This window comes from Chiloscyllium plagiosum, unplaced genomic scaffold (genome assembly GCF_037043375.1).
Source record: "Chiloscyllium plagiosum isolate Xiang-an unplaced genomic scaffold, Cpla_swu_hap1 HiC_scaffold_23, whole genome shotgun sequence".
NCBI lineage: Eukaryota > Metazoa > Chordata > Chondrichthyes > Orectolobiformes > Hemiscylliidae > Chiloscyllium > Chiloscyllium plagiosum.
Window position 1 is genome coordinate 1,686,464 of NW_028270161.1, and position 25,803 is coordinate 1,712,266.

At 42.4% G+C, this 25,803-nt stretch overlaps 1 protein-coding gene across 5 annotated transcripts in view; it reads right to left on the reverse strand.

Moving 5' to 3' along the window:
- sema3ab (sema domain, immunoglobulin domain (Ig), short basic domain, secreted, (semaphorin) 3Ab) overlaps positions 1 to 25,803 on the reverse strand; it is a 411,101-nt gene that overhangs the window by 233,633 nt on the left and 151,665 nt on the right. For 4 of the 5 annotated variants that reach the window (XM_043714218.2, XM_043714215.2, XM_087999317.1 and 1 more), the window contains one exon: positions 18,271 to 18,462. In XM_043714218.2, coding sequence (XP_043570153.1) covers positions 18,271 to 18,382 — 112 coding nt within the window. In that variant the 5' untranslated portion in view covers positions 18,383 to 18,462. Of the gene's footprint in view, positions 1 to 18,270; positions 18,463 to 18,582; positions 19,106 to 25,803 lie in introns of those variants that run through there. The other variant, XM_043714216.2, reaches the window with a different exon arrangement.

The window sequence follows — 25,803 nt, forward strand, 5'->3', positions numbered from 1 at the left end:
TCATGGGATGTATTTTCTCTGTTTATAGGTGTAAAGTTTCAGGGAGAGTGCAGATGAGATTAACTGGTTTCACTGTCAGCTGTCAAGCAGAGCTTATGGAGATCAGCACAAGGCTAATGGAAGAAATGTTTTCTACATTGTTTGCATTAGCTTTTCTTTTATCACAAGATTGAAGGTGTGAAAAGGAAAGAAAAGAACAGGAAATTAAGAACAAGCACCCTCATTAAAGCAGATGTTGAAGACAAGTATACTTACGGCAAAATTGCAACTAAAGCTGGACACAAGCTTTTCCAGCTACCGCTGTCAGGGTGGTGAAGGACACAAAGAGGAATGATCTTGGTTTGTCTGACAGAGATACACATTTTTAATAGATCCCAATTTGGGAGATCATACCTACACCAAAATATAAGGTAATTTCTGTTTCAATCTTGCCGAGAGGAATTTAGGCCAAAGTTTTCTGTGAAGTTTATTTGCAAACATTGAACATAGAAAGCAACCACACATGAGCAGCTCTGATGAAGAGTCATTGAGTCTCGAAATGTTAGCTTGTTCTGTCTCCACAGATGTTGCCTGACCTGCTGTCATTTCCAGCATTTTGTGTTTCCTTGTATAAGCTCAACTCCCCTGAAGCTGGATAGCTGCCTTGACACCTCCTTCCCTGAGGAGAAACTGAGGGCTGCAGATGCTGGAGATCAGAGCTGAAAATGTGTTGCTGGAAAGCGCAGCAGGTCAGGCAGCATCCGAGGAGCAGGAGAATCGACGTTTTGGGCATAAGCTCCTTGGATGCTGCCTGACCTGCTGCACTTTTCCAGCAACACATTTTCACCTCCTTCCCTGAGCCTCCTCTTCCCACTCCTGTCATATAGAGGATAGGATATCATCCTGCAGAATGAACAAGGCAGTGGGATTTTCATAGAAATTTCAAAGTGTCAGCAGACTCAGTTAGCTATTGTGTAGATCTTCGTTCAAATGATGTTAAAAAATTGTGAAAGAAAAATGCCCAGCCACTCCAGAAATCTCACATGCTGTGCTATCAGGTGACTTTGATCATGTTGTACCTGCATTTGTCAGGATATTTATGTCCGTTCTTTAATTGCCAGAATACTGGAACCACATCTGAAGTGGCATTTTGCATGTGGCTTCAGCTGTAACTGAGTAGCAGAGGGTCTCCATGGAGATTTATCTGAACTGGTCCAAAGTATGAAGGAAATTCAGTGAGCAGAACAGTTTTGAGGTGTGAACCTGACATAAAACCAGAAACGCAAAAAATGTTTTTGGAGGTCAAAGGCACAGCTCTCTTGTTACATTGTAGTTGAATCAGAGATTTCCTTGAAATTGCAGACCTGTGCTTCCCAGAGTCAGATTCAGAATGGAAAGTGGACACTCGAGCTGAATGTTTAAGGTATTGAGGTCCAAAGCTGCAGTGACTGACCGTCATCCCCTGTTCTCACATATCTTCACCCCACTCACCCACCCCCAAACCACACAGACAGACAGACAGAGCCCTCCAGTTTTCATGGGGGCCTCACAGCAGTTTTCAAACCTCAACATGGGGTCACAGTGATGAAAGGTTTAAGAAGCAGTGTCCAGATTGTAGCCATAATAATAATAATCAGGGAGTCTAGCAATGAGCATTTGACACAATCTGGGGCTACCATTCAGCAATAAATATAAAACTATAATTTCTTGATATCCACTAAGAATGTCAGACAGGGACACAAAATGACAGAATAATTTAATGATTTGGATTGCAGTTACCGTTCTGTGATACAGACTGCATGGGCACAAGACAACAAGACACTTTAGATTAGATTAGATTCCCTACAGTGTGGAAACAGGCCGTTCGGCCCAACAAGTCCGCACTGACCCACTGAGGAGTAACCCACCCAGACCCATTTCCCTCTGACTAAGGCACCTAACACTATGGGCAATTTAGCACGGCCAATGACTCTTCATCAGAGCTGCTCATGTGTGGTTGCTTTCTATGTTCAATGTTTGCAAATAAACTTCACAGAAAACTTTGATTCACACATTACTTTGCAGAAATCACGCAGAACATACAATGACATTAGGCAGAATTAGATTAAATCTACAGAAATAACCCATTTGACTCAAGTGCAACAGCCTGGTGTTCCAGTCCACACAAACCTTCTGCTTCTCTAACCCCCTTCAATTCTTCTGGCCATTCCCCATCATGAACTCTGGTAGCTTTCCCTGGAACCTGCACTAATCACTCTACATCTGACTGAGTTTCACACTGTAAATCAGTGGGTCCAAAGTTCTTTAATTAATCTGTTAGTGATGTTGGGATATTGAGGACCCCTCACACTGAGGCATCTTTAAAAATGGGAGCAGCTTCCTCACATCCAGCCTCTCCAGCTGCTTCATAAATATCTCAAACAAAATTAACTCTCCTCTAACCCCAACCATCTCCTTAAAAAACATTTGTTAATCTTTTTTGTGGCATGGTGTGAAAGATGATCCTGTCAGGACTTAATGACATTTGACAGTAAGAAGTCAAAAGAAAAGATATCCAAACTGGAGCTGTGACACCCTGAACCAGGATTTCTGGCTTCGATGAGTTTGGGAACAGAAGTGGTCAGCAGAATGCTCACTTCCAGCATTGCCCATTTCTGCCCAGATAGGGTCAGGGTGAGTACAGTTATGATCTCCAGTTAGTTAGTCCGAGAAAAGCTCATTACAAACTCAAAAGAAAACCGACAGGTAGTTTCTAGTTGTCCAATAGTTTGTCAACAAGAGAACATCCAGAGATTGCCTGGAACCAAATGTTTCAGACAGTTTCCAAGGTCCTCCCCTCCTCAGTGTCCGAGTACCTCTCAGAAAAGGGGGTGGCTACTTGTTCTGATTTTCTGAAGTTAAAAAAGTTCATCGAAAGTTGCTGAGATGTTGAAACACACACTCAGTTTTTTTAGCCTTTCCTGCAGACTGCTGGTCCTTCCAAGGTGAAGGTTCTCTGGGGTCCTATGGTGCAATGGTAGTGTCCTTTGCTCAGGTCCCACTTGGCCCAGATGTGTGCAATACCATCTCCAAACAGGTTAATTAGAATATACCTCAAAGACCTGCCTCCCTCGATCCTTAGGAGAAAGTGAAGTCTGCAGATGCTGGAGATCAGAGTCAAGAGTGTATTGCTGGAAAAGCACAGCAGGTCAGGCAGCATCTGAGAAGCAGGAAAATTGACGTTTCAGGCCATCAGGGATGAGGCTAGAAGCCTCGGGGGTGGAGAGATAAATGGGACGGGGTGAGGCTCGGGAGAAGGTAGCTAAGAGTGCAATAGGTGGATGGAGGTGGGGGTAAAGGTGATAAGTTGGAGAGGAGGATGAAGCAGATAGATGGGAAAGAAGATTGACAGGTGGGACAGGTCATGAGGAAGGTTGGAATTGGGGCAAGGTGGGGGGGAGGGAAATGAGGAAACTGCTGAAATCCACATGGATGCCCTGGGGTTGAAGGGTCCTGAGGTAGAAGATATGGCGTTCTTCCTCCAGGCGTCTGGTGGTGAGGGAGCGGCGGTGAAGGAGGCCCAGGACCTGCATGTCCTCAGCAGAGTGGGAGGGGGAGTTGAAATGTTGGGCCACAGGGCGGTGTGGTTGATTGGTGCGGGTGTCTCGGAGATGTTCTCTAAAGCGCTTTGCGAGGAGGTGTCCAGTCTCCCCAGTGTAGAGGAGACCGCATCGGGAGTAATGGATACAATAAATGTCCGCTCCATGGCCCAATATTTCAATTCCCCCTCCCACTCTGCTGAGGACATGCAGGTCCTGGGCCTCCTCCATCGCCACTCCCTCACCCCCAAATGCTGGTGGAAGAAAGCCTTATCTTCTGCCACGGGACCTTTCAACCCCAGGGCATCAATATGACCTTCACCAGTTTCCTCATTTCCCCTCCCCCCAACTTTATCCCAGTTCCAACCTTCCAGCTCAGCACCGCCCTCATGACCTGTCCTACCTGTCAATCGTCCTTCCCACCTGTCTGCTTTGCCCTCCTCTCCAACCTATCATCTTTACCCCCACCTCCATCCACCTATTGCACTCTTAGCTACCCTCTCCCCAGCCCCACTCCCCCTCCCATTTATCCCTCCACCCCAGAGGCTTCCAGCCTCATTCCTGATGAAGGGCTTCGGCCTGAAACACAGTTTCTCCTGCTCCTCGAATGCTGCCTAGCTTGCCGTGCTTTTCCAGCAATACACTCTTGACTCCCTCTATCCTTAATCAGACAAGGAACCTGCCTCCATATCAATGAAGGAAATTCCCTGGGCAAATTCTAAACAGTGACCTGTTTTTTTAAAGGGTGAGATGCTTGGAACCCAGAAACAATCCTGACTCCAGATTCGCAGGCCCTCAGGTGAATATTCAGCCCATGACCCTAACTGGGAAAAGAGAGTAGCACAATTGTGGTGTTATTCATATATTCTTTCAAGTGGCTGGGTGTCAGTAAATCCTAGAACCTGCTTCATTTAGCTTCCAGCTGTTGTTCTATAATTTAGTGGCACTTCATTATATAATCTGTTTGAATAGAATCTTGCAGCAGGATAGATCATAGTAATCACAAACCTGGCAAATATATTAATGACAGTGCTGCTAAGGTTATTCTTTAAGGATTTAATTTTCCTGCAGTATTTGTGAATTTTAATTTTGATTAACAGTTTGGTTTAACAGGTCATTAATTTACAAGGTTTGTTATTTGCAATTATTTGATTATGTTCAAAGATGTAGCAAATTATTTATACAGCAAAATACTTTCAGGAAGCCCAATTTTGCATCCGCTAATATAGAGCGTTTTTATTGCTATCCTAATCTTTTGATAGAAATTTGACATCAGATAATCTGTGTAACATGACAATTCAGAATACAGAATCCTGCCAGGGAATGATTGGAAGATATCAAAGTGGAATAGTTTTCAGAGATAAATAACAGAATGCTTTCTGGGTTAGCAAATCCATAATTATAGACTCTGCATCATCAATTAACAGGATTAACAGAAGTTAGAAGAAATTGATGTCATACAAAAGGTTATTTAGGAAGTCAGGTTATTAGCTTTACCATAAATGACATGCTGAGTTCAAGGTCAGAACATCGCTTCATGGAACTTTGGATTAGTATCTAAAAAGGTAGACCATCAGCAGAAACAGAGAACAGGTCGGATGTGGATTTTAAGCAGTGTCCCATTAGAAAAGTTAACATTGCTTGAGAGACTAAATCTCCTCCTTCATTGTCTGCACATCTCCGACTAAACACGCTGGGGAGGAATTGTTGTGCAGCAACAATTCACCGATATGTCCATTTTGACAGTTTTTATGGTGTTCTTTTATACAGCAGCAAAGTGGCTCTACCCCTACTGCATTATAAACGGCTACATCAGATGATTGCTTGGCTTATCCTGCAGTGTCAGCATTTACCACAAGCTTTATATTTTCCCCTCTAAGAAGAGCTTCACATGACATTAAAGAGAAACTATTATGTCATTATATTTTATATTTTTGAATGTGAGTATTTTTGATGTGAGCTTTACAGTTTTAATGTACAGATGGAATCTCTTTTGTCACTTCCAACGATAAATATTGGATAAAAGCTAATAATTTGTAGACATCTGGTACAACTTAGATACAGTGCATACTTTGTCTCGTTCAGCACATCTGGTCCTATTTGGTTAGTGTATCAGCTTTTGTACATGTTATATGGTTAGCTGGGGATGTCGGATACTCACATGAACAGAGGAACTGATGTTGGAGATTGAGGCAAGCTGCACTGATGATGGAAGAGCAGGAATTTATTTTTGAGTATCCCATTTGGCAATAACTGTTATATAAATGGCATGTATCTTCTCTGAATGACCCAGTCATTATATGAAACATGTGTGAACAGAGATATACAAGAGACCACATTAAATATAACAGCCCTCAGAATAAACTTTTTTCACCAATGTGAACCATTCATTTCAACCATTTTTTCTCAGATGGAAACCTTAGATAAAAGGCTGAAGGAGCCTTTTTTGTTCCTTTGAGATGCAGCTGTAACTGTGCAACATCTTTTAGAGCTAGTCCTTCTGTTGACATTTCAGATCTATCTTATCTGACATTCTAGGTCTGAAGTTCCTAACTCTCCAGTTTTCACCTCAGGGGGATGCAATGGCCTCATGGTATTATCACTAGACTATTACTTCAGAGACCCAGGGGATGTTCTGGAGCTGGGAGTTCAATAAATGCTGGCCTAGCCAGCGACACCCTCATCCTGAAAGGACTTTGTAAAAATTCAATCTCTGACTTGATAATGGTCAGTTTTCTGAGCTACTCATTTGAGCTGGTGTAAAAAACAGGAAAATGGGTGACACCTGAGAAATCAATGCCTCATCCCACCACAGCACAGTCTGTCTGTGGCACTCCACTGATAGAACTTCACCACAAGGTCAGCAGACACTTAATGTTAGGACACTCCACACTTGGTTCTCAAAACTTCTACTGTTCTCACTCCCTCTGAAGTTTGATTTGATTTATTATTGTTACATATATCAACACACTAAAAAATATTATTTTGTGTGCTAACCAGACAAATCATACCTTACGTATGTACACCAGGGTAAATTCAGTGGGTGAGTTATTTATGTGTTGCCACACCATTGCTACACTGCATGAGCTTAATTTGTGCAGGAATCAGATGATCAATGATGAAGGGTATGTTCCAGATGTTGAATCCCATCACCACAATGCTCAGCATGAAAGATGGCACACTTCCATCCAATTAAATGGGCTTGTCACAAAGCAGGGTTTCCAACAATTATTTTAGGTGGGTTTAAGATAGGCAGGAAAATGTGATTTAAAACTGGCTGTAACCTCCTGCACATTGCTTTTGTCGCAATGGGAAACAATTCTCATGATTGTCTGCATTGTCAGACAACAGCAGAGTGAAGTGAGGTATCTGTCTTGCTTTTCTGCTGAAGCATTTCTAAAAGTTCAGAATTGCCAAAAGGTGTTGAATGCTTAGGACTGGCTCTTTGCAATGAAGTATGTGGAATAGACAAATTCAATCACTCTGATTGTTCACTTTTTAAAGTGACATGTTTTTAGGTTGATACCATGACATCATCCAGCCTCAAAGTGGAACCTGAATTAAAAATGCTTTATAAAGGATTCCCATAACAGACATCATAGCTCCTGTTCTGTCTGGAAATCAGAACTCTAATGGTTTGGAAATTCATATTCTCCACATGGTACATTCCATTATCTATAAAAGACTGATAGAATGTTTCATCCAAGAATGCTTTCTTGTCAGTTTTTTAAACACAAAACAAAGAGGGCATGTTATCCCTCGAGCATGTTCTGCTATTCGATGAGATCAGAGTTGTTCTGAGGCTCAACTCTGCATCCTGAACTTTGTTCCATATCCCTTGACATGTTAATTTCACAAAAACCAATCAATCAATCTCAGATTTAAAATTAAAATTAATCATTGACAAAAAGTATTGAATTTGGTTTGTGGATGAACATTCCAAACTTCAATCGCATTTTGTCTAACTTCAATCCTGAAAATTTTGGATTGTACCCGTTAGTCCTAAACCCCCAACTAATGGAATGGACTTTTTTTTACCCAACCTGTTCCCTCAATATCTTAACTTTGCTCAACTTACCTATTACCCTTTAACTTCCAGAGAGTATAATTGTAAACCCCCTGAGAGACCAATCATCACTGTATGTGCCTTGATTTGAGAATGATGTCTCCTCAAGATTGAGAGTTTCTGCTGTGATTTTTCATGGAACTGAACAGGCTGAATCACCACCTGTCAGTCTCTGGGCACATTCAGGAGTCCCACAAGCTTATTGATCAGGGGAATGGGATTTCATCCCTTCGCTTTTGTTCTCATCTGCTAGTCTGCCTCACCATTAAGGCATGTCTCAAGATTTGATATTTTTTGACGGACAGGTTGTCACCAGGTTAGTACTAAGATGTTCCTAACCATTAATATTAAAGCCACTGCACTTCAAGGAGAGCTTGGGAGGGGCTTGAGGTTTTTTTTTGTTCTCCCCGAAGCACGAGTCTTTCGGAGTTGAGAAAATGGAACCTGATTGGAAAGTTGATTTTGCCAGAATTTTACCTGATAAGCTTGTGGAATCGACTTCAAGGATGCAGGCATCTGATCGATGGCTGTGGCATTGAATCTGGAGGTGGAGTGGGTACTTGGAGTCCAGTCATCGTCCAGCTAAATGGACACTGCACTCCTTCCAAGGCCAAATTAATAGAAATAGTATTTGAGACCATAAGATGTAGCAGTTGAAGTAGGCCATTTAGAGTCTGCTTAATTCAGCTGCTGTTGTCTTGCTTAATGTATGGAGTACTCACAAGACTGTTAATTGCAAAATAAAGTAGACTATACAGCCACAATGTTCAGTTTCCAAACTCATTAATGTAACCCTCTCGCCATTTCATTTCACCCAACAGCCATACAGTGATCTCTCACTGAAGTTGTTACATTAATTTATGTCAACTTAAAAAGAGTTGGGTGTCTGAAACAACATCCATTACATCTGGTTTGAGATTGTCCAACTACCAAAAATCTCATTCTAGAAAGTTACTTTCAGTTTACGTTTCAATTTCAAATTTTAAAAACTTCACTGCAGAAACATTTTAATCAGCCATCATCGATACCTGCTACTGAACACCTATAGATCTGATACAGTTCACCCACAGTAATCAAAGCAGCAAATGTAACATAGCTGTAGCCCATCCCTTAAGCATTTTTGATAATACAGCATCTGTGTGTAGATGGTAACAATAAATGCTGGGCTGACATTTAATCTCCCACACAAGTCGTGTGAATCTTTTATATAAACACTGAACTCCTTTTGTTTAAGACACAGTGGCTCAGTGGTTAGCACTGCTGCCTCACAGTGCCAGCTTCAATATCTGTCTGTGTGGAGTTTGCACATTCTCCCTGTGTCTGCGTGAGTTTTCTTCAGGTGCTCCAGTTTCCTCCCACAGTCCAAAGATGTGCAGGTTAGGCGGATTGGCCATGCTAAATTGCCCATAGTGTTCAGGGATATATGGGTTAGCCATGGGAAATGCAGGGTTCAAGGTCTAGGGTAAGGGATCAGCCTGGATGCGATGGTCTTCAGAGAGTTAGTGTTGACTTGTTGGGCTGAATGGCTTGCTTCCACACGGTAGGAGATTTTATATTCTATCCATGAATATCAACTGTTTTTGAATAATGGATGTCAAATTAAAGATATGAGCTAGCAGTGACCAGCCAAGATTTAATCCCTGAACAATGGTGAAAAAAAAACAAATAATCACATCTGGTACAATCCAATTATTGTAACAATTGGTATAGATTTATTTTGGTTATGAAAAGGACAACGTAAGGAGATATTTGAGTAAGTGTGCATGCTGCAAGTGGTTGGGAGGTTAGGAATTGGTTAGGGTGCGATATCTCTAAATCAGCAGTGAGTTAGGTACTAAAGTACAACGTGAGTTAAACCTTCAGGAGAAGGTAAAACCTTCAGGGGAAATTAAAAGAAAACTGAATTAGAAAATTAATGTGAAGAAATCAAACAAGAGAGTAATTCACTCTTAGAAATAGACAGAACATGATGGCTTGGAGCAGGTGGATATTTGGTGAATGGAGGAAGTCCTGTTTGGGGAGGTTCCTCAATTGTCGCAGAATGTGATTACACAATGGCCTTTTGTTGATAGCAGCTACCCTTAGGCATGAGGGCAGAGAGGGTCTAAGGTGTAAGGACTCTGGGTGAAGTTGAAGTTGGGCTGGCCCTGTAGATGGTGCTGGTTCATAGGTGGACAGCTTCCAACCTGAACATACTTGTTCCTTCTAAAATGACAAATTTAGCAAATTGAGATATTTAATGGGGGAGATGGTGATATCGTCATAATGTCACAGAACTATTAATCCAGAGAAGCAGGAGAATCAATGTTTCCTGATGAAGGGCTCTGGCCCAAAACATCGATTCTCCTGCTCCTCGGATGCTGCCTGACCTGCTGTGCTTTTCCAGCAACACTCTCTCGACTCCGATCTCCAGACCTCACTTTCTCCTAATATTCCAGAAGCTCAGTTTAATATTCTGAGGAAATGGGCTCAATTCCCATCATGGTAATTGAAAAGCAGCTTCTACATTTGGAATCAAAGACTTCAAAATCTCAATAATGATGATCATTAAAACTGTAATCATTTGCCATAAAAACCCATACAGTGCACCATCAGGGAGAGTGGAATCTGCTATTATATGACTCCAGACTACACAATATGCTCAACTCCTAACTGCCCTCTGAAACAGCCCAATAAGCTCCTTATTTCAAGGGAATTTAGGAAAGGCATCAAAAGCGGACCTTACCAGCAACTCCCAAAAAGAACAGAGAAGTAAAGTAAAGTTCCAGGTAACTCTCAGCATCTTACATAATGATGGCTGGGTCAGGGGGAGCAGCAGAACATTGACATGTGCTTTCCTGCAAACATCTGCAAGCCTGACCCAAACCTCCCTTTGAAAATGGCTTTCAAACATATTCTGGGAAACATGAAAAGACATCCAAAATGTACAGCTGTCTTTGTTTCACAGAAAACACCTATTAATTTTACTTCAACATAATGAAAATAATCATTTTGAAATAAACAGGGCTTTGTGAACAAAACCCCTTTAATTTTAGCAAATTCGGATTATAAATCCCTCTTATTTAACAAGAATATTTTAATTCTCTAAACCCATTCATTCATACACATGAACATATAATGTAAACATTCAAACTGTAAGGAGGGTTAATGCCATTTTGCTTCATGAGCTTAACCTGCCACTTGATAAAGTCATTGCTGATTGGATTGTGGCTTCACCACCACCCTTGACCCATGCTATTACCTGCACTCCCTTTCACAGTTAAGAATCTATCTTTCTGCAGTAAAACTTTCAATAACCCCGCCTCCACCATTCTCTGGAGAGTGGGACTAGCTGGGTAGCTCTTTCGGGTGCTGCTACAAACATGTTGGGTCAAATAGTCTCCTTCTGTACTGTAAAATTCTATTATTCTATTTCCCATCAGCTCTGTCTTACGTAGCTGAGACCTTATTTTTTAAACCATGTCCCCTAGTTCTGATATCTCTCAAGAGGAAACATCCTTTCACCATTCACCAGGAACCCTTTCAAGTCCCCTCAGCACTTCATATATCCCAGTAAGATCATTTGTTATTCTTCTCAGTTCTAATGAAGAAAGGACCAATCCATCCAATGTTTCCTCAGAAGGTAGCCTCCATATCCCAGGAATCAGTTGTGCAAACGTTTTCTGAACAGCTTTTATTGCAATTATATTAGTTCTTGAATAAGACAACCAAACATGCACGCAGTACTCCAGGTATTGTCTCACCAATACCCTATACAACGATGGTAACGCTCACTACTTTTATATTCCATCCCTGCTGCAATAAATGACAACATCCCATCACCTTCCAAACTATTTGCTGCAGGTACAGACCAACCTTATGAAATTAATTTCCGACATCCCTCTGTACTCAGAGTTCTGCAATCTTGCTCCATTGAAAAATGTTGCTTTTCAGTATCAATTGTTAGATTGAATCCATTTGTCATTTACAGTCATTTCAATTTTAACTGTCACATTTCATAAAACACAGAAATTCCAATTTTGCTGAATTCAAATAAATAGGAACTTAGGAACCTATTAAATCAAGTCGTTGCTTTCATTCTGTGTGGTTTGGGATTTGTTCTATCGGTGCTTGCCAGTCTCACTTTGTGTTTCTGTCCAATAATGGTAAACCCATGAACCGACAGCTGGGACTTCTCCACCGTTTGAAAATCAGCTCCAATAATTCCTTTATTCTTCTTGTAAGAAAGTTTGAATCAGTCAGAATTAAGCATTTCATGATGATTATGAAGCTGTTGTTGATTGTCAGCAAAAACCCATATCTGGATCAGAAATGTCCTTTAGACCAGGTAAGGATGGCAGTTTCCTTCCCTAAAGGACATGTGACTCCAGACTCATAGCATTGCTAATCAGAGAGTGCATCACAGCTACAGAAACAAAGGTTGTTGAGGAAGGTTTGTCTACTGAGTCCGTATGGGAGGAAGTTAGGAACAGCAAGGGAACAGTTTGGCAAGTGGGTTTGAACCAGAGCTACATATCTGAGAGGGAGGTAGTTGTAGATGGGGCAGTGACAGGATGGAGTGAATCTATCAGGAAAGTTTTTCACGTGATAAAACAAAGGGATCAGTTAAAGTGTGTCTGCTTTAATGCAAGGAGTGTCAAAAGTAAGAGTGATGAACTTAGAGCATGGATCAGTACTTGGGACTACGATGTTGGGGCCATAATGGAGACATGGGTTTCACTGGGGCAGGAATGGTTGCTTGATGTTCCAGGGTTTAGAACGTTTAAAAAGAACAGGGAGGGTGGAAAAAGAGGAGGGGGTGTAGCATTGCTAATCAGAGAGTGCATCACAACTACAGAAACAAAGGTTGTTGAGGAAGGTTTGCCTACTGAGTCAGTATGGGTGGGAGTTAGGAACAGCAAGGGAACAGCCACTGCATTGGGGGCTTTCTACAGACCTGAAGAAGGGCATGTGCCCGAAACGTCGAATCTTCTGTTCCCTAGATGCTGCCTGACCTGCTGTGCTGTTCCAGCAATAAAGTTTCGGCTTTCTACAGACCCCCTAATAGCAGTAGAGAGATTGAAGAACTCATAGGCGGGCAGATTTTGGAAAAATGCAGATGTAGCAGGGTTGGTATTATGGGTGATTTCAACTTTCCCAAAATTGACTGGAACGTCCTTAGTGCAGATGATTTGGATGGAATCGTTTTTGTCAGATGTGTTCAGAAGGGTTTCCTTACTCAGTATGTAGACCGACCGACAAGGGGAGAGGCCATTTTGGATTTGGTGCTTGGCAATGAGCCAGGACAGGTGTCAGATCTCAGAACACTTTGATGACAGTGATCATGACTGCTTCACATGGAGAGGGATAGGAGCAGTTACCGAGGGAAGATATTCAATTGGGGAAAAGGAAATTATGATGCTATCAGACAGGAGTTGGGAAGTACAGATTGGGAGCATTTGTTCCACAGGAAGGGCACAGCAGACTATTTAAGGAGCAGTTGTTGCGAGTGATGCACAACTTTGTTCCTCTGAGACAGGCAAGGGGTAAGATTAAGGAACTTTGGATGACAAGAACAGAGGAGCTTCTCTTCAAAAGGAAGAAGGCAGCTTATGTAAGGTGGAGGAAGCAAGGATCTAGCACAGCTTTACAGGATTACAGGCTTACTAAAAAGGAGCTCAGATATGGACTGAGGAGAGCCAGGAGGGGGCACGATAAAGGCTTGGCAGGAAGGATTAGAGAGAACCCAAAGGCATTTTACTCATACTTGACGAATAAGAAAATGACCAACGAGAAGGTAGGGCCATTCAGAGATAGTGTAGGGAAGTTGTGCGTGGAGCCTGAGCAGATAGGGGAAGCACTAAATGAGTTTTTGCTATGGTTTTCACGAAGGAAATGCATCTTGTTGTGAATGAGAACTTTGAGGAGTTGGGAAACAGACTTAAACAGATCAAGATTGATGAAGATGATTTGCTGGAAATTTGGTGAACATTAAAATTGAGAAGTCTCCAGGGCCAGACCAGATTTATCCTAGGCTGCTCCAGGAAGTGAGAAAGGAGGTTGCTAAGGCGCTGGCGAAGATCTTTGCTTCCTTACTCTCCACGGGAGATGTACCGGAGGATTGGAGGGAGGAGAATGTTTTTGCTCTTTTTAAGAAGGGTAATAGGGAAATCCCTGACAATTACAGACCATTCAGTCTTACAACTGTGGTCAGCAAGGTTTTGCAAAAATCCTGAGTCGTAGGATTTATGACTATTTGGAAAAGCATAGTGTGATTACAGGCAATCAGCATGGCTTTGTGAGGGGCAGGTCATGCCTCACAAATCTTATTAAGTTCTTTGAGGAGGTGACAAGACCGGTCGATGAAGGTCGAGCAGTGGATGTGGTGTATATGGACTTCAGCAAGGCATTTGATAGGGTTTCCCATGATAGGCTCATTCATAAAGTCAGGATGTATGGGATACAGGGAGATTTGGCTATCTAGATTCAGAATTAGTTGGCTGACAGAAAGCAGAGAGTGGTTGTAGATGGAAAGTATTCTGGCTGGAGGTCAGTGTTGAGTGGGGTCCCGCAGGACCTCTGTTCTAGGGCCTCTGCTCTTTGTAGTTTTTATAAATGACTTGGATGAGGAGGTTGAGGGGTGGGTTAGTAAATTTGCCGATGACACAAAAGTTGGAGGTGCCATTGATAGTATCGAGGGCCATTGCAGGTTGCAACACGACATAGACAGGATACAGAGCTGGGCTGAGAAATGACAGATGGAGTTCAACCTGGATAAATGCGAACTGACCCATTTTAGAAGAAGGTTGAACTTGAATGCTGAATATGGGATTAAAGACAGGATTCTTGGCAGTGTGGAGGAACAGAGGGGTTTTGGTGTTCAAGTGCATAGATCCCTCAAAATTGCAACCCAAGTACATAGGGATGTTCAGAAACCACTACAAATGCCGGAGGAAAAATCACAGAAGCGCTTCACAGGAGGCTCCCAAGCACTGAGGATGTCACCTAGACAGGGGACGAAACGTCTGCAATACAAATTCCCAGCTCGGCGAACAGACCCACCACAACAACGAGCACACGAGCTACAAATCTTCTCACAAACTTTCAATGTTCAGAAAACATATGGTCTTTTGGCTTTAATTAGCAGGGGGAATGAGTTTAAGAGCTGTGAGGTTTTGCTGCAGCTCTACAAGATCCTGGTGAAACCACACTTGGAATATTGTGTCCAGTTCTGGTCACCCCCTATTAAAGGAAAGATGCGGAGGTTTTGGAAAGGGTGCAAAGAAGATTTACCAGGATGCTGCCTGGACTGGAGGGCTTGTCTTACAAGAGAAATTGACTAAGCTCGGACTTTTCTCTCTGGAGAGAAGGAGGAAGAGAGGAGACCTGATCGAGGTATACAAAATAATGAAAGGAATAGATAGAGACAATAACCAGAGACTTTTCCCCAGGGCAGGATTGACTGGTACGTGAAGTCATAGTTTGAAGATATTAGGAGGAAGGTATAAAGGAGACATCAGAGGTAGGTTCTTTACGCAGAGAGTTGTGAATGCATGGAATGCGTTGCCAGCGGTGGTGGTGGAAGCAGAATCATTGGGGACATTAAAGTGACTGCTGGACATGCACATGGATAGCAGTGAGTTGAGGGGTGCGTAGGTTAAGTTATTTAATTTTGGATTAGGAATAATCCTCGGCTCAACATTGTGGGTCAAAGGACCTGTTCTGTGCTGTACCCTTCTATGTTCTATGACCCTTAACTGCCCTCTGCGCAATAAATGCTGTCTACCCAGAAACATCAATATCCCATGAATGATTAAAAGAATGAATAAATCTGAAACAGATACAAGTTACACCACAGTGAAGTTACAATTTGGCCTTAAGCTTTTTTTTTTAGATTAGATTAGCTTACTTACAGTGTGGAAACAGGCCCTTCGGCCCAACAAGTCCACACCGACCCGCCGAAGCGCAACCCACCCATACTCCTACATTTACCCCTTTTAACCTAACACTACGGGCAATTTAGCATGGCCAATTCACCTGACCCTGCACATCTTTGTGACTGTGGGAGGAAACCGGAGCACCCGGAGGAAACCCACACAGACACGGGGAGAATGTGCAAACTCCACACAGTCAGTCGCCTGAGTCGGGAATTGAACCCGGGTCTCTGGCGCTGTGAGGCAGCAGTGCTAACCACTGTGCCACCGTGCCGCCCTGACATGTGTGACATGGGTGCCTTTGAGGAATGTAAATGCTGCAGTCAGTCAGCACACCTTACATGCAAACTATCCAATGTTCCATTCAGAGCAAACAGGAACAGGAGTAGGTCATTCGGCCCCTTGGGTGTACTCTGCTATTCATTATGATAATAACTGATCATCCAACCTAATAGCCTATTCCTGCTTTTCTCCAATACCCTTTGATCCTGTTAGCCCCAACTCCAATATCCAACTCCTTGAAACCAGACATGGTTTGGCATTGACTATTTTTGTGGGTGAAGAAATTTCTCCTTGTCTCAGTTCTAAATGGCCTACCTCACACTCTGAGGCAGTGATCCCTCTTTCTGGACTCCCAGTCATTGGGAACATCCTGCCCCACATCTGTCCTGTTTATGCCTGTTCCGATGTCAAGTCATGTACACGAAGTTGGGTGCACGGCTCTGTTAATCGGATCCTTCTTTACCGCGCAAGATGACCAGGAATGCTGAATCCTAAAACATATGTTAAACCAGCCACTTGTCTGAAAACAACTCTCTTTAAAACCTTGTGCTATCAGTGTGTAAGCATGCACGCTCAATCTCAGGGTATGTTTTGCATTTCTGGATTTTGATTTGCTGCTCACTGAGGCATCACATCCGTTGGGCTAAATTTTCGCCTGAATTCAGTGTCACAAACCCCTGGCAAGGCAAACTGTTTTCCACCTCCAGACCTGGGATTTAGACATATTTATGACCAGGGGCTGTACAAGATATTGTGCACCTCAATCTTTTCTCTGTCATTGCTATCTTGTTCATGCTGGGCTGAATGGCGCATTCTGAGCTAGATTTTCATTGAACTCAAACAAAATTGTAAGTCAAATTTGGATTTATGCTAAATGAAATGTGTTGAAAGAAGAATACATGCTTGAATTAAAGAACTTGTATCTTTTTAAAAAAATGCATGACCAATATCAGTCTGAAATTAGATATGATGATGATAAACTGATCAATGTCAATTCCGCTTTTGTGTAATATTTCAAACTAACATCAAAGCAAAGACTGCTTTCACATTGCCCTGGTGGTGTTCCCAATTCCCCTCAAAGACACTCTCACCATCCTGACTTGGAAATGCATGACCGTTCCTTCACTATCGCCGGGTCAAAATCCTGGAATTCCCTCCCGAACAACTTTGAGACTTCCTACAGCACATGGAGTTCACTACCGAGCAATGTCACGCTAAGATGAGTGGAAACTAGGTAGTGACAAAAAGAGTGGGAATATTTAAAAACAACGGTTCATCTGGTGGATGTGTTAAGGTTCAAAATAAAAATTAGCATAGGAGCACTTCACCTGAATGCTCGCAGCATTCAAATAAGATAAAGGAGATGACGGCACAAATCATCACAAATGGATATGATTTAGTGGGCATCACAGAGACATGGTTGCAGGGTGGTTACGATGGGGAGTTAAATATCTGAGGGGTATCAGACTATTCGGAAGGATAGACAGGAAGGAAAGGGAGGTGGTGTAGCTCTGATACTGAAGGATGACATCAGTACGGTAATGGGAGACGATGTAGGTTCTATACAGAGAAGGTTGAAACAATATGGGTGGAAATTAGAAATAGTAAGGGGAAAAAGTCACTGATTGGTGTAAGTTCTGAGGAAGGGTCATTGGACCTGAAAACATTAACCCCATTACCTGTGTATTGTTCATGCTGACTGAACAAGTCAAAATTTCTCTCTTAATACTTGAAACTCTCGATATTTTAAGGGTTTCTACAACTTGTTTTAGTGAATTAATTCCAAAATCCCACCCATTTCTCAATGAAAACAATGAATCAATGATCTTGCTAATCACAGTTTGTCAGAATTTTAAAAACTGCAGCAAACTTTAAATAAATAATGGTAATCATTAGGTTAAACCTACAGCTTGATTTAAGATGAACTCACATTACGACAATATATTTAGGATTAAGAAATCTGAGATATTTTTACAAACAAAAACTGTAATGTGGTTCCTGTTTCTGTGAACCATACAGATCGTACAGCTCCAGAAAAATTTGTTAGTCCCAGAATCAAGACATTTTCTGCTGAAATAATCAATATTTATTTTAACATTGTGCCCACTCACTTTAATAAAGCGAATGCATTTGCCTTCAATAGATGTTTTAAAATTTGTACTTGCTTGTGTGATTGCAATTATGTAGAAATTAATTGTTTCATTCTATATGATTCCAAAGTTTATTTCCATGCACAGTTTAACATTGTTAAGGAAATAAAGCGTATTCCTATAAAACTTGAGATTAAATATACAAATTACACTTTAAAAAATGCCACAAAGAATTCATTGCTGATAGAAAATATGCAATCCAAAGTGAAGAGTTACACAAATGCAAAAGAATCACTTGACATCAATGAATGAGAAATAAATATGAACAGAGTAAAGGAAAGCACAGAATGAGAAGTGGTTACCTTTGTGGGAGAGCTTCAATCTTGGAACATTGTTCTTTCCTCTTTGACAGTTCACTGCAGCTAAAAGCAGCAAGCTGGAGCAGAGCACTAGATTCCCGGTGAACCAGCCCATGGTTTGCAGTTTCTTCCAGTGAAGCTTGAGTACAACGTCTCTGGATTATAAACCTCACACAGTCAGAGGAAGCCTAGAACCTGCAGGTGACAGGTGAACAGTGTCAGCGTGGTACAAATGACTGAGCCAGCCTCTACCATAAGATCTTTCTTCCAACAACTGCTCATTCCACCAGTCAAGTGGAATAATGTTTTACACACCCAGGTTGATGACCACATTCATCTTGATGTGAGATTATGAGGTACAACTGAAGCCTTTTCTGTGGGAACATGAAGCTTTTGAAAACGGCAGCACTGTTCTTGTAGAGTGCCCTTTTATTTACTGTGCTCCTTTTTTAGCTGCTAGCTTCGACTAATCCTCTCCTTGGCTTCACTGTATTGAAAGCAGGCAGGCAGAAAGAGCTCCCACTTTATTTCACTGAAGGCAATAGACGATGAGCTCTGTTTGTGCAGAATCTTCTGCTCTCTGTTCTAAAGGTTAAATGACAACAGAGGAGCAAGCCAGTGGTGTACATCTCACTCCTCCCTTGGTGCTGCACCACTGCCTAAAACAGCCGGAGCTGTGGAGTGTGTGACACAGAGAGAGAGAGAGAGAGAGAGAGAAAGAGAGAACGGTCTAGTTCCTGCAGCTTTCAAATGGACACCCCCGTCAGGACGTGAGTTCAATTTAACCAGCTGGGACTCTCTCCAAAAGATATGATAAAGGAAGCCAGTCATTTGTGATGCACATCATTAAGGGGGAAGAAATCATAACTTACTCATATCTCTATGGATTAAATGAAAATATTGTTTTGCACTTTAACAAGAGCTACTATAGATGATTCATGTTTCTCGCACGTACTAGTCCCTGTTGGTTGGATTTTAGTCATTTAACCTCTGTCTATACTACACAGTGGAATCAGCATTTCTTTTCAGTTGATCCATTGTGGCGTTTCAATATTCAAATTAAACAAATCATCAATTTTGGTTGTTCCCACACTTTTTCCTAATCCCTAAAACTCTATTGCCTAGGGCTGCAGGCTCAAATTAAATCCTTTAATATGACACAGGGACAACAGTGTGTATATATGTGCACTTGCTCTCTCTGTCTCTTTCTTTTTGTCATATACACACACAGACAAACACACACACACAGACACACACAGTCTCTATCAGTTTCTCTGACAAATAAATTTGAAACATTTTTCATTTTCACAGTTCAAACTCTGCATTAGGGAACTGGACAGTAAAGAACACAAAATAAAACTTCATTTTTTATGAGACAAATATTTTGTTGAAGGAGTTTGTTTGAGTCCATCCTGCCACCCTGTGGCACTCTGGACTTAATTTCTCACATATGGGAATAAGGCATTAACTGAAAGACAAAAATGTCATTGTTTATTCTAAATCAATCCAATGCAGGCAATCCAGTGAAGAGCAGAGATGTTCAGTGAATGCAAATAAAGGCAGGTTAGTTTGAAAGTGGGGAAAAGTGGTTGGAGACTGTGAGAGCTTTAGCCTTCAGCAACTAGGAATTCCACCCAAAAAGAACAAAAACACGAAAAGCTTCTGTAAGGTTAGATTAGGTCACCTTCCACTAAAGAACAACCATTTTCAGCAAAGCTATTGTTTAAAGGAATGTTGAGAATCACCAGAGCCCTCTTTCACAATCATAATATTGTTTTAAGAAACCTTTTAACAATTGTTAAATTGTTTGTAGCTAATCATATTGCACAGCTAAATACCAGGATCTGAGAACACAGATCCAGAATTAAAAGGTGTTTAAAGGTGTTCATTAAGAATATCGAACAACAGCTAAAAATACCCATGTCTAAAGGGAAAGCCTGCATTTCTACAAACATACAAACAACCAATAATCCACTGGTAAATCTGGGTGCTCCAGTTTCCTCCTGCAGTGAAAAGATGTGTGGGTTAGGTAAATTGGCCATGCTAAATTGCCCGTAATGTAGGGTATAGATTAGAGTGGTGCTGGAAAAGCACAGCAGGTCAGGCAGCATCCAAGGAGCAGGAAAATAGACATTTCGGGCAAAGGTCCTTCATCAGGAATAGAGGCAGGGTGGAGAGATAAATGGGGGGGGGGGGTGTGGGTGGGGAGAAAGTAGCATAGAGTACAAAAGGTGAATGGGGTGGGGATGGGGATAGAGGTGATAGGTCAGAGAGGACGGTGGAGTGGATGGGTGGAAAGGAAGATAGGCAGGTAGGACAGGTCATGGGGGTGGTGATGAGCTAGAAGGTTGGAGCTGGGGTGAGATGGTGGAAGGGGAAATGAGGAAACTGGTGAAATCCACATTGATGACCTGGGGTTGAAGTGTTCCGAGGCGGAAGATGAGGCGTTCTTCCTCCAGGCGTCAGGTGGTGAGGGAGCGGCGATGAAGGAGGCCCAGGACCTCTATGTCCTCGGCAGAGTGGGAAGGGGAGTTGAAATGTTGGGCCATGGGGCGATGGGGTTGATTGGTGCAGATGTCCCAGAGATGTCCCGGAGACTGGAAGACTCCTAGCAGAGCGCTTTAGGGAACATCTCCAGGACACCCGCATCAATCAACCCCACTGCCCCGTGGCCCAAAATTTCAACTCCCTCTGGGCACAGTGGTTAGCACTGCTGCCTCACAGCGCCAGAGACCCGGGTTCAATTCCCGCCTCAGGCGACTGACTGTGTGGAGTTTGCACATTCTCCCCGTGTCTGCGTGGGTTTCCTCCGGGTGCTCCGGTTTCCTCCCACAGTCCAAAGATGTACAGGTCAGATGAATTGGTCATGCTAAATTGCCCGTAGTGTTAAGTGCAGGGGTAAGTGTAGGGGAATGGGTCTGGGTGGGTGCGCTTCGGCGGATCGGTGTGGACTTGTTGGGCCGAAGGGCCAGTTTCCACACTAAGTAATCTAATCTAATCTTTCGCCGTGGAACACTCCAACCCCAGGGCATCAATGTGGACTTCACCAGTTTCCTCATTTCCCCTTCCCCAGCCTTCCAGCTCAGCACCATCCCTATGACTTGTCCTACCTGCCTATCTTCCTTCCCACCTATCCACTCCACCCTCCTCTCTTCATCTTCATCCCCACCCCCATTCACTTATTGTACCCTTTGCTACTTTCTCCCCATCCCTACCCCCCTCCCATTTATCTCTCCACCCTGGAGGCTCCCTGCCTCTATTCCTGATGAAGGGCTTTTGCCCAAAACGTCAATTTTTCTGCTCCTCGGATGCTGTCTGACCTGCTGTGCTTTTCCAGCATCACTCTAATCTAGACTCTGGTTTCCATCTTCTGCAGTCCTTGTTTTTACCCTGTAATGTAGGGTAGGTGCATTAGTCAGGGGAAATATACAGTAAATAAGGCAAGGGAATGGGTCTGGGTGGGATACTCTTTGAAGGGTTGGTTTGGACTGGTTGGCCATTGGCCTGTTTCCACACTGTAGGGATTCTATCTCACACTTTGTGACTGCTCACACTGTGACACACTGTCTTCCTTATTCCAGAAGGCAGCCCATAACAAGAGCCAGCAGGAGTTAATGGCGTGATAGGTTGACAGGTGCGACTGCATTTATCTATCCCTTTGGATTGTTGGCTTTTATGGGGAGGGGCATTGCTGAGTGTTTGTCACCCATTTCTCCTCATTCCTCTTTAAGCAGCTGTGCATGACCTCTGTTCATTATTCTCATCATGGTCAATACCAAAAGAAAACTCTCACAGGTCACTACTTTGTCAGGAAACAATTGGTTTGTAAACAGACATGAATTCACCCAAAGTAGTGTCTCAGTAATAAACTGCAGAAACTTCGATCAGGTATGGAAATGTAGAGGCTGGAAGAAATAATACAACAACCAAATAACTAACCTGTCAGCGTAACCTTTAACCAGAGATGTTTGGGAATAATGGGTTGGAAGTTTGGGGTCCTTTATAGTATCAAATGCATGTTCAGCTGTGTATGGTGAAGAGAGAATAGTGGAACCAGAGCGATCATCTGTCAGGAAATCAATTTATAGGACATTTTGGTGAAGCTGTTAGTGTGGAAATTTGGGGGAAATCACATGGATTCTTATTTACTAATGGCATGCGCCGAACGGTTGGGATAAGGGACAAATTACATCCCAGTTGTTATCATCCTGCCAGGGGATAATTGCTTCAAATACAGGACTGTCTGTAAAATCCAAGATGATGGTTCAGTATGCATGGAGTAACCTCAAACAAGTTGAATGTTACTGTTTCAGCAGCTCCAATATGGCAATGCTGGTGTTAAATCAGCACATGATATCACACCCAGTGTGCTGTCTGTTCCTGGTAATGGTTAAGGCACCTGCACTAATTCTAACTCTTTCACAAATAAGGTCCTGTCTGAGTGGTGTCCATGAGACATATTAATTGGTCAGATTTTGCAGAGGATTCTGATGTCGGCTGGACTATAGTCACTGAGGGTCTCAAATCATAGTTATTTGTAAATAGAATGCACACTATCTTTAAACAGCTTTGTGACAGCTAACAAGCAGCAAACAGTCCATACCTCAGTGTTTGTTTTGAGGAAGTGTCACTGGAGCAGAAACATTTAACTCTGGTTTCTCTTCACATGCAGCCAGACCTACTGAGCTTTTCCCACAACTTCTGTTTTTGGATCAGTCTTTGCCTAGTTTTTTCTTGCTACCCTGATATTTACAGACTCACACAGAACTATAATTAGTACACTGATTGTAAAGTGTTAAAGTCTATAATGAGATTCAATTTAGTCCAAGTCAATGTGAAAAACAAAGGATTCTAATTGAAATGTCTTTAGCCTATCTGTGCTCACATCTGCTTTGTTTCCAAGCTGGGCCCCAAAGTGTAGCTTGTGTATTAGTGAGGTGTTAAATTGCAGAGCAAATCAATAATAGTCTTTATCACTGATATCATTCTGAGTCAAAGTCCTGAATGCCTCAGCATTTGGTGGTTGTGTTTGTGAAATGGTAAAGTCTTCTACTTCAGAAAGAATGGAAAATCTGCTGCTTGCAAAGGAAAAGAACTTGGTGATGGTGCATCTGAGAACAACGTCCACAGCCAGGAATTATCAAAATACATGACGTTAACTTATTCAGTTATTAATAAATTAACAGTGAACATTTTTCCTAACTTTACTGTTCCCTGCTTTTGTTAGGAACAAAGTTAAAAATCACACAACATCAGGTTATAGTAAAACAGGTTTATTTGGAAGCACTAGCTTTCAGAGCGCTGCTCCTTCATCAAGTGGTTGTGGAGTATTGTGGGTTGTGGAGGAACAGTCAGGAAATTGTGTCCTCCACAACCACCTGATGAAGGAGCGGCGCTCCAAAAGCTAGTGCTTCCAAATAAACCTGTTGGACTATAAGCTGTTGTTGTGTGATTTTTAACTTTGCCCACCCCGGTCCAACACCGACATCTCCACATCAGGAAATTGAGACCTTTAACTTCCTGCACTCCCTAATAAGCAAAAAGAAAAACACAGGCCAAGCATCTATAACTTCAACATCTTATTGTGATGATGTTGTAGTCACAACAGATTTATAACTGCACAATGATCTTCAAGTTATTGATTGTGATAGGCACCAGGCAGGCAAAAGAATATAGGGACAGACTGAAGAAATAGGCAAATGTTTTTTGAAACAGAGAGTGAAGATGGGGAAGGGCAGTTGATGGATTTAGTGCAAATAGGAAACTGATGCTATTTGTGATTGGAATTAGAGAGAGGAAGTGCCAGCAGTGATCATGGGGTTGGAAGTAAGAAAATATGTTGCATTGTGAAGTGGAAAAATGGAAATGAAGGCATGGATATATAGACAATTCTGATATAATGAGCTAGTTCAGTTCTTGTGGAATCTTGCATTATAAGAAAATAGTGCCATCGTCGTTCCAGAATCGCATTATCGCCAATACAAGTAAGGAAAGTTCACGTACAACAATAACAGTCTCAATTCTTCAATCATGTTAAGGCCAATTTGTGTTGAAGGAACATGTGTATTAGCAAAACTGACTGTATTAAGCTTTTCTCTCATTCAGTTAAATCTATGCTAGCGTTAAGATATAAAGTTAGTCATCAGAAATTGGTGTGTTATTTTCATGGAAAAGCAAATGAATAGGGAAGCTATGGGTAAAAGTGGTCTTTTACAAACTAAGCACGAGAGAAAGGATCATCAGACAGAAAATCAGTGGAAATGATCCTTGAAGGTGTTGAGCAGCATCAGAAACGGATTTGGGTCAGAGGCAGAGGCAGAGGCAGAGGCAGAGGCAGAGGCAGAGGCAGAGACAGAGGCAGTCTGGAGAAGGTTCATTAGGTCGACCCTGGGAATGGAAGGATTTTATTCTGAGCAGAGGGAGAGTAGGTTGTGCATGTACTCAGAAGAATGAGACACAACCGTATTGCAACAGGCAAGATTCTTCAGGGACTGGACTGCGAGAGAGGTTGGTTCCCCTTGTGGGAGAGTCTAGGGACAGAGAGCAAGTTCTTCGAATTAGGAGTCATCCAGTTAGGAGAGAGATGAAGCAGATATTTTTTCTCTAGTGAATGGTGAAGATATGGAATTCTTGATCACAAAAGGTTGTTGATGTTGAATCAATAAGCATAATCAAGGCTGAGATAGACAGAATTTTTTTAATTTAGTCAGGGAATCGAGGATTATGGGAAAAAGACAGGCAACTGGAGTTGAGGATTATCAGATCAGCCATTTTTAAGTTAGGTGGACAGGCAGGTAGTACTGAGGAAGTGGGGAGGCTGTAGAAGGATCTAGACAGTTTGGGAGAGTGGTCCAGGAAGTGGCTGATGGAGTTCAATGCGAGCAAATGCGAGGTCTTGCACTTTGGAAAAAAGAATACAAGCATGGACTACTTTTTAAACGGTGAGAAAATTCATAAAGCCAAAGTACAAAGGGATCTGGGAGTGCTAGTCGAGGATTCTCTAAAGGTAAACATGCAGGTTGAGTCCGTGATTAAGAAAGCGAATGCAATGTTGTCATTTATCTCAAGAGGGTTGGAATATATACGCAGCGATGTGCTACTGAGACTTTATAAAGCTCTGGTTAGGCCCAATTTGGAGTACTGTGTTCAGTTTTGGGCCCCACACCTCAGGAGGGACATACTGGCACTGGAGCGTGTCCAGCGGAGATTCACACAGGTGATCCCTGGAATGGCAGGTCTAACAGACGAAGAACAGCTGAGGATCCTGGGATTGTAGTCATTGGAGTTTAGAAGGTTAAGGGGAGATCTAACAGAAACTTACAAGATAATACATGGCTTGGAAAGGGTGGATGCTAAGAAATTGTTTCCATTAGGTGAGGAGACTAGGACCCGTGGGCACAGCCTTAGAATTAGAGAGGGTAAATTCAGAACAGAAATGCGGAGACATTTCTTCAGCCAGAGAGTGGTGGGCCTGTGGAATTCATTGCCGCAGAGTGCAGTGGGGGCCGGGACGCTAAATGTCTTCAAGGTAGAGAT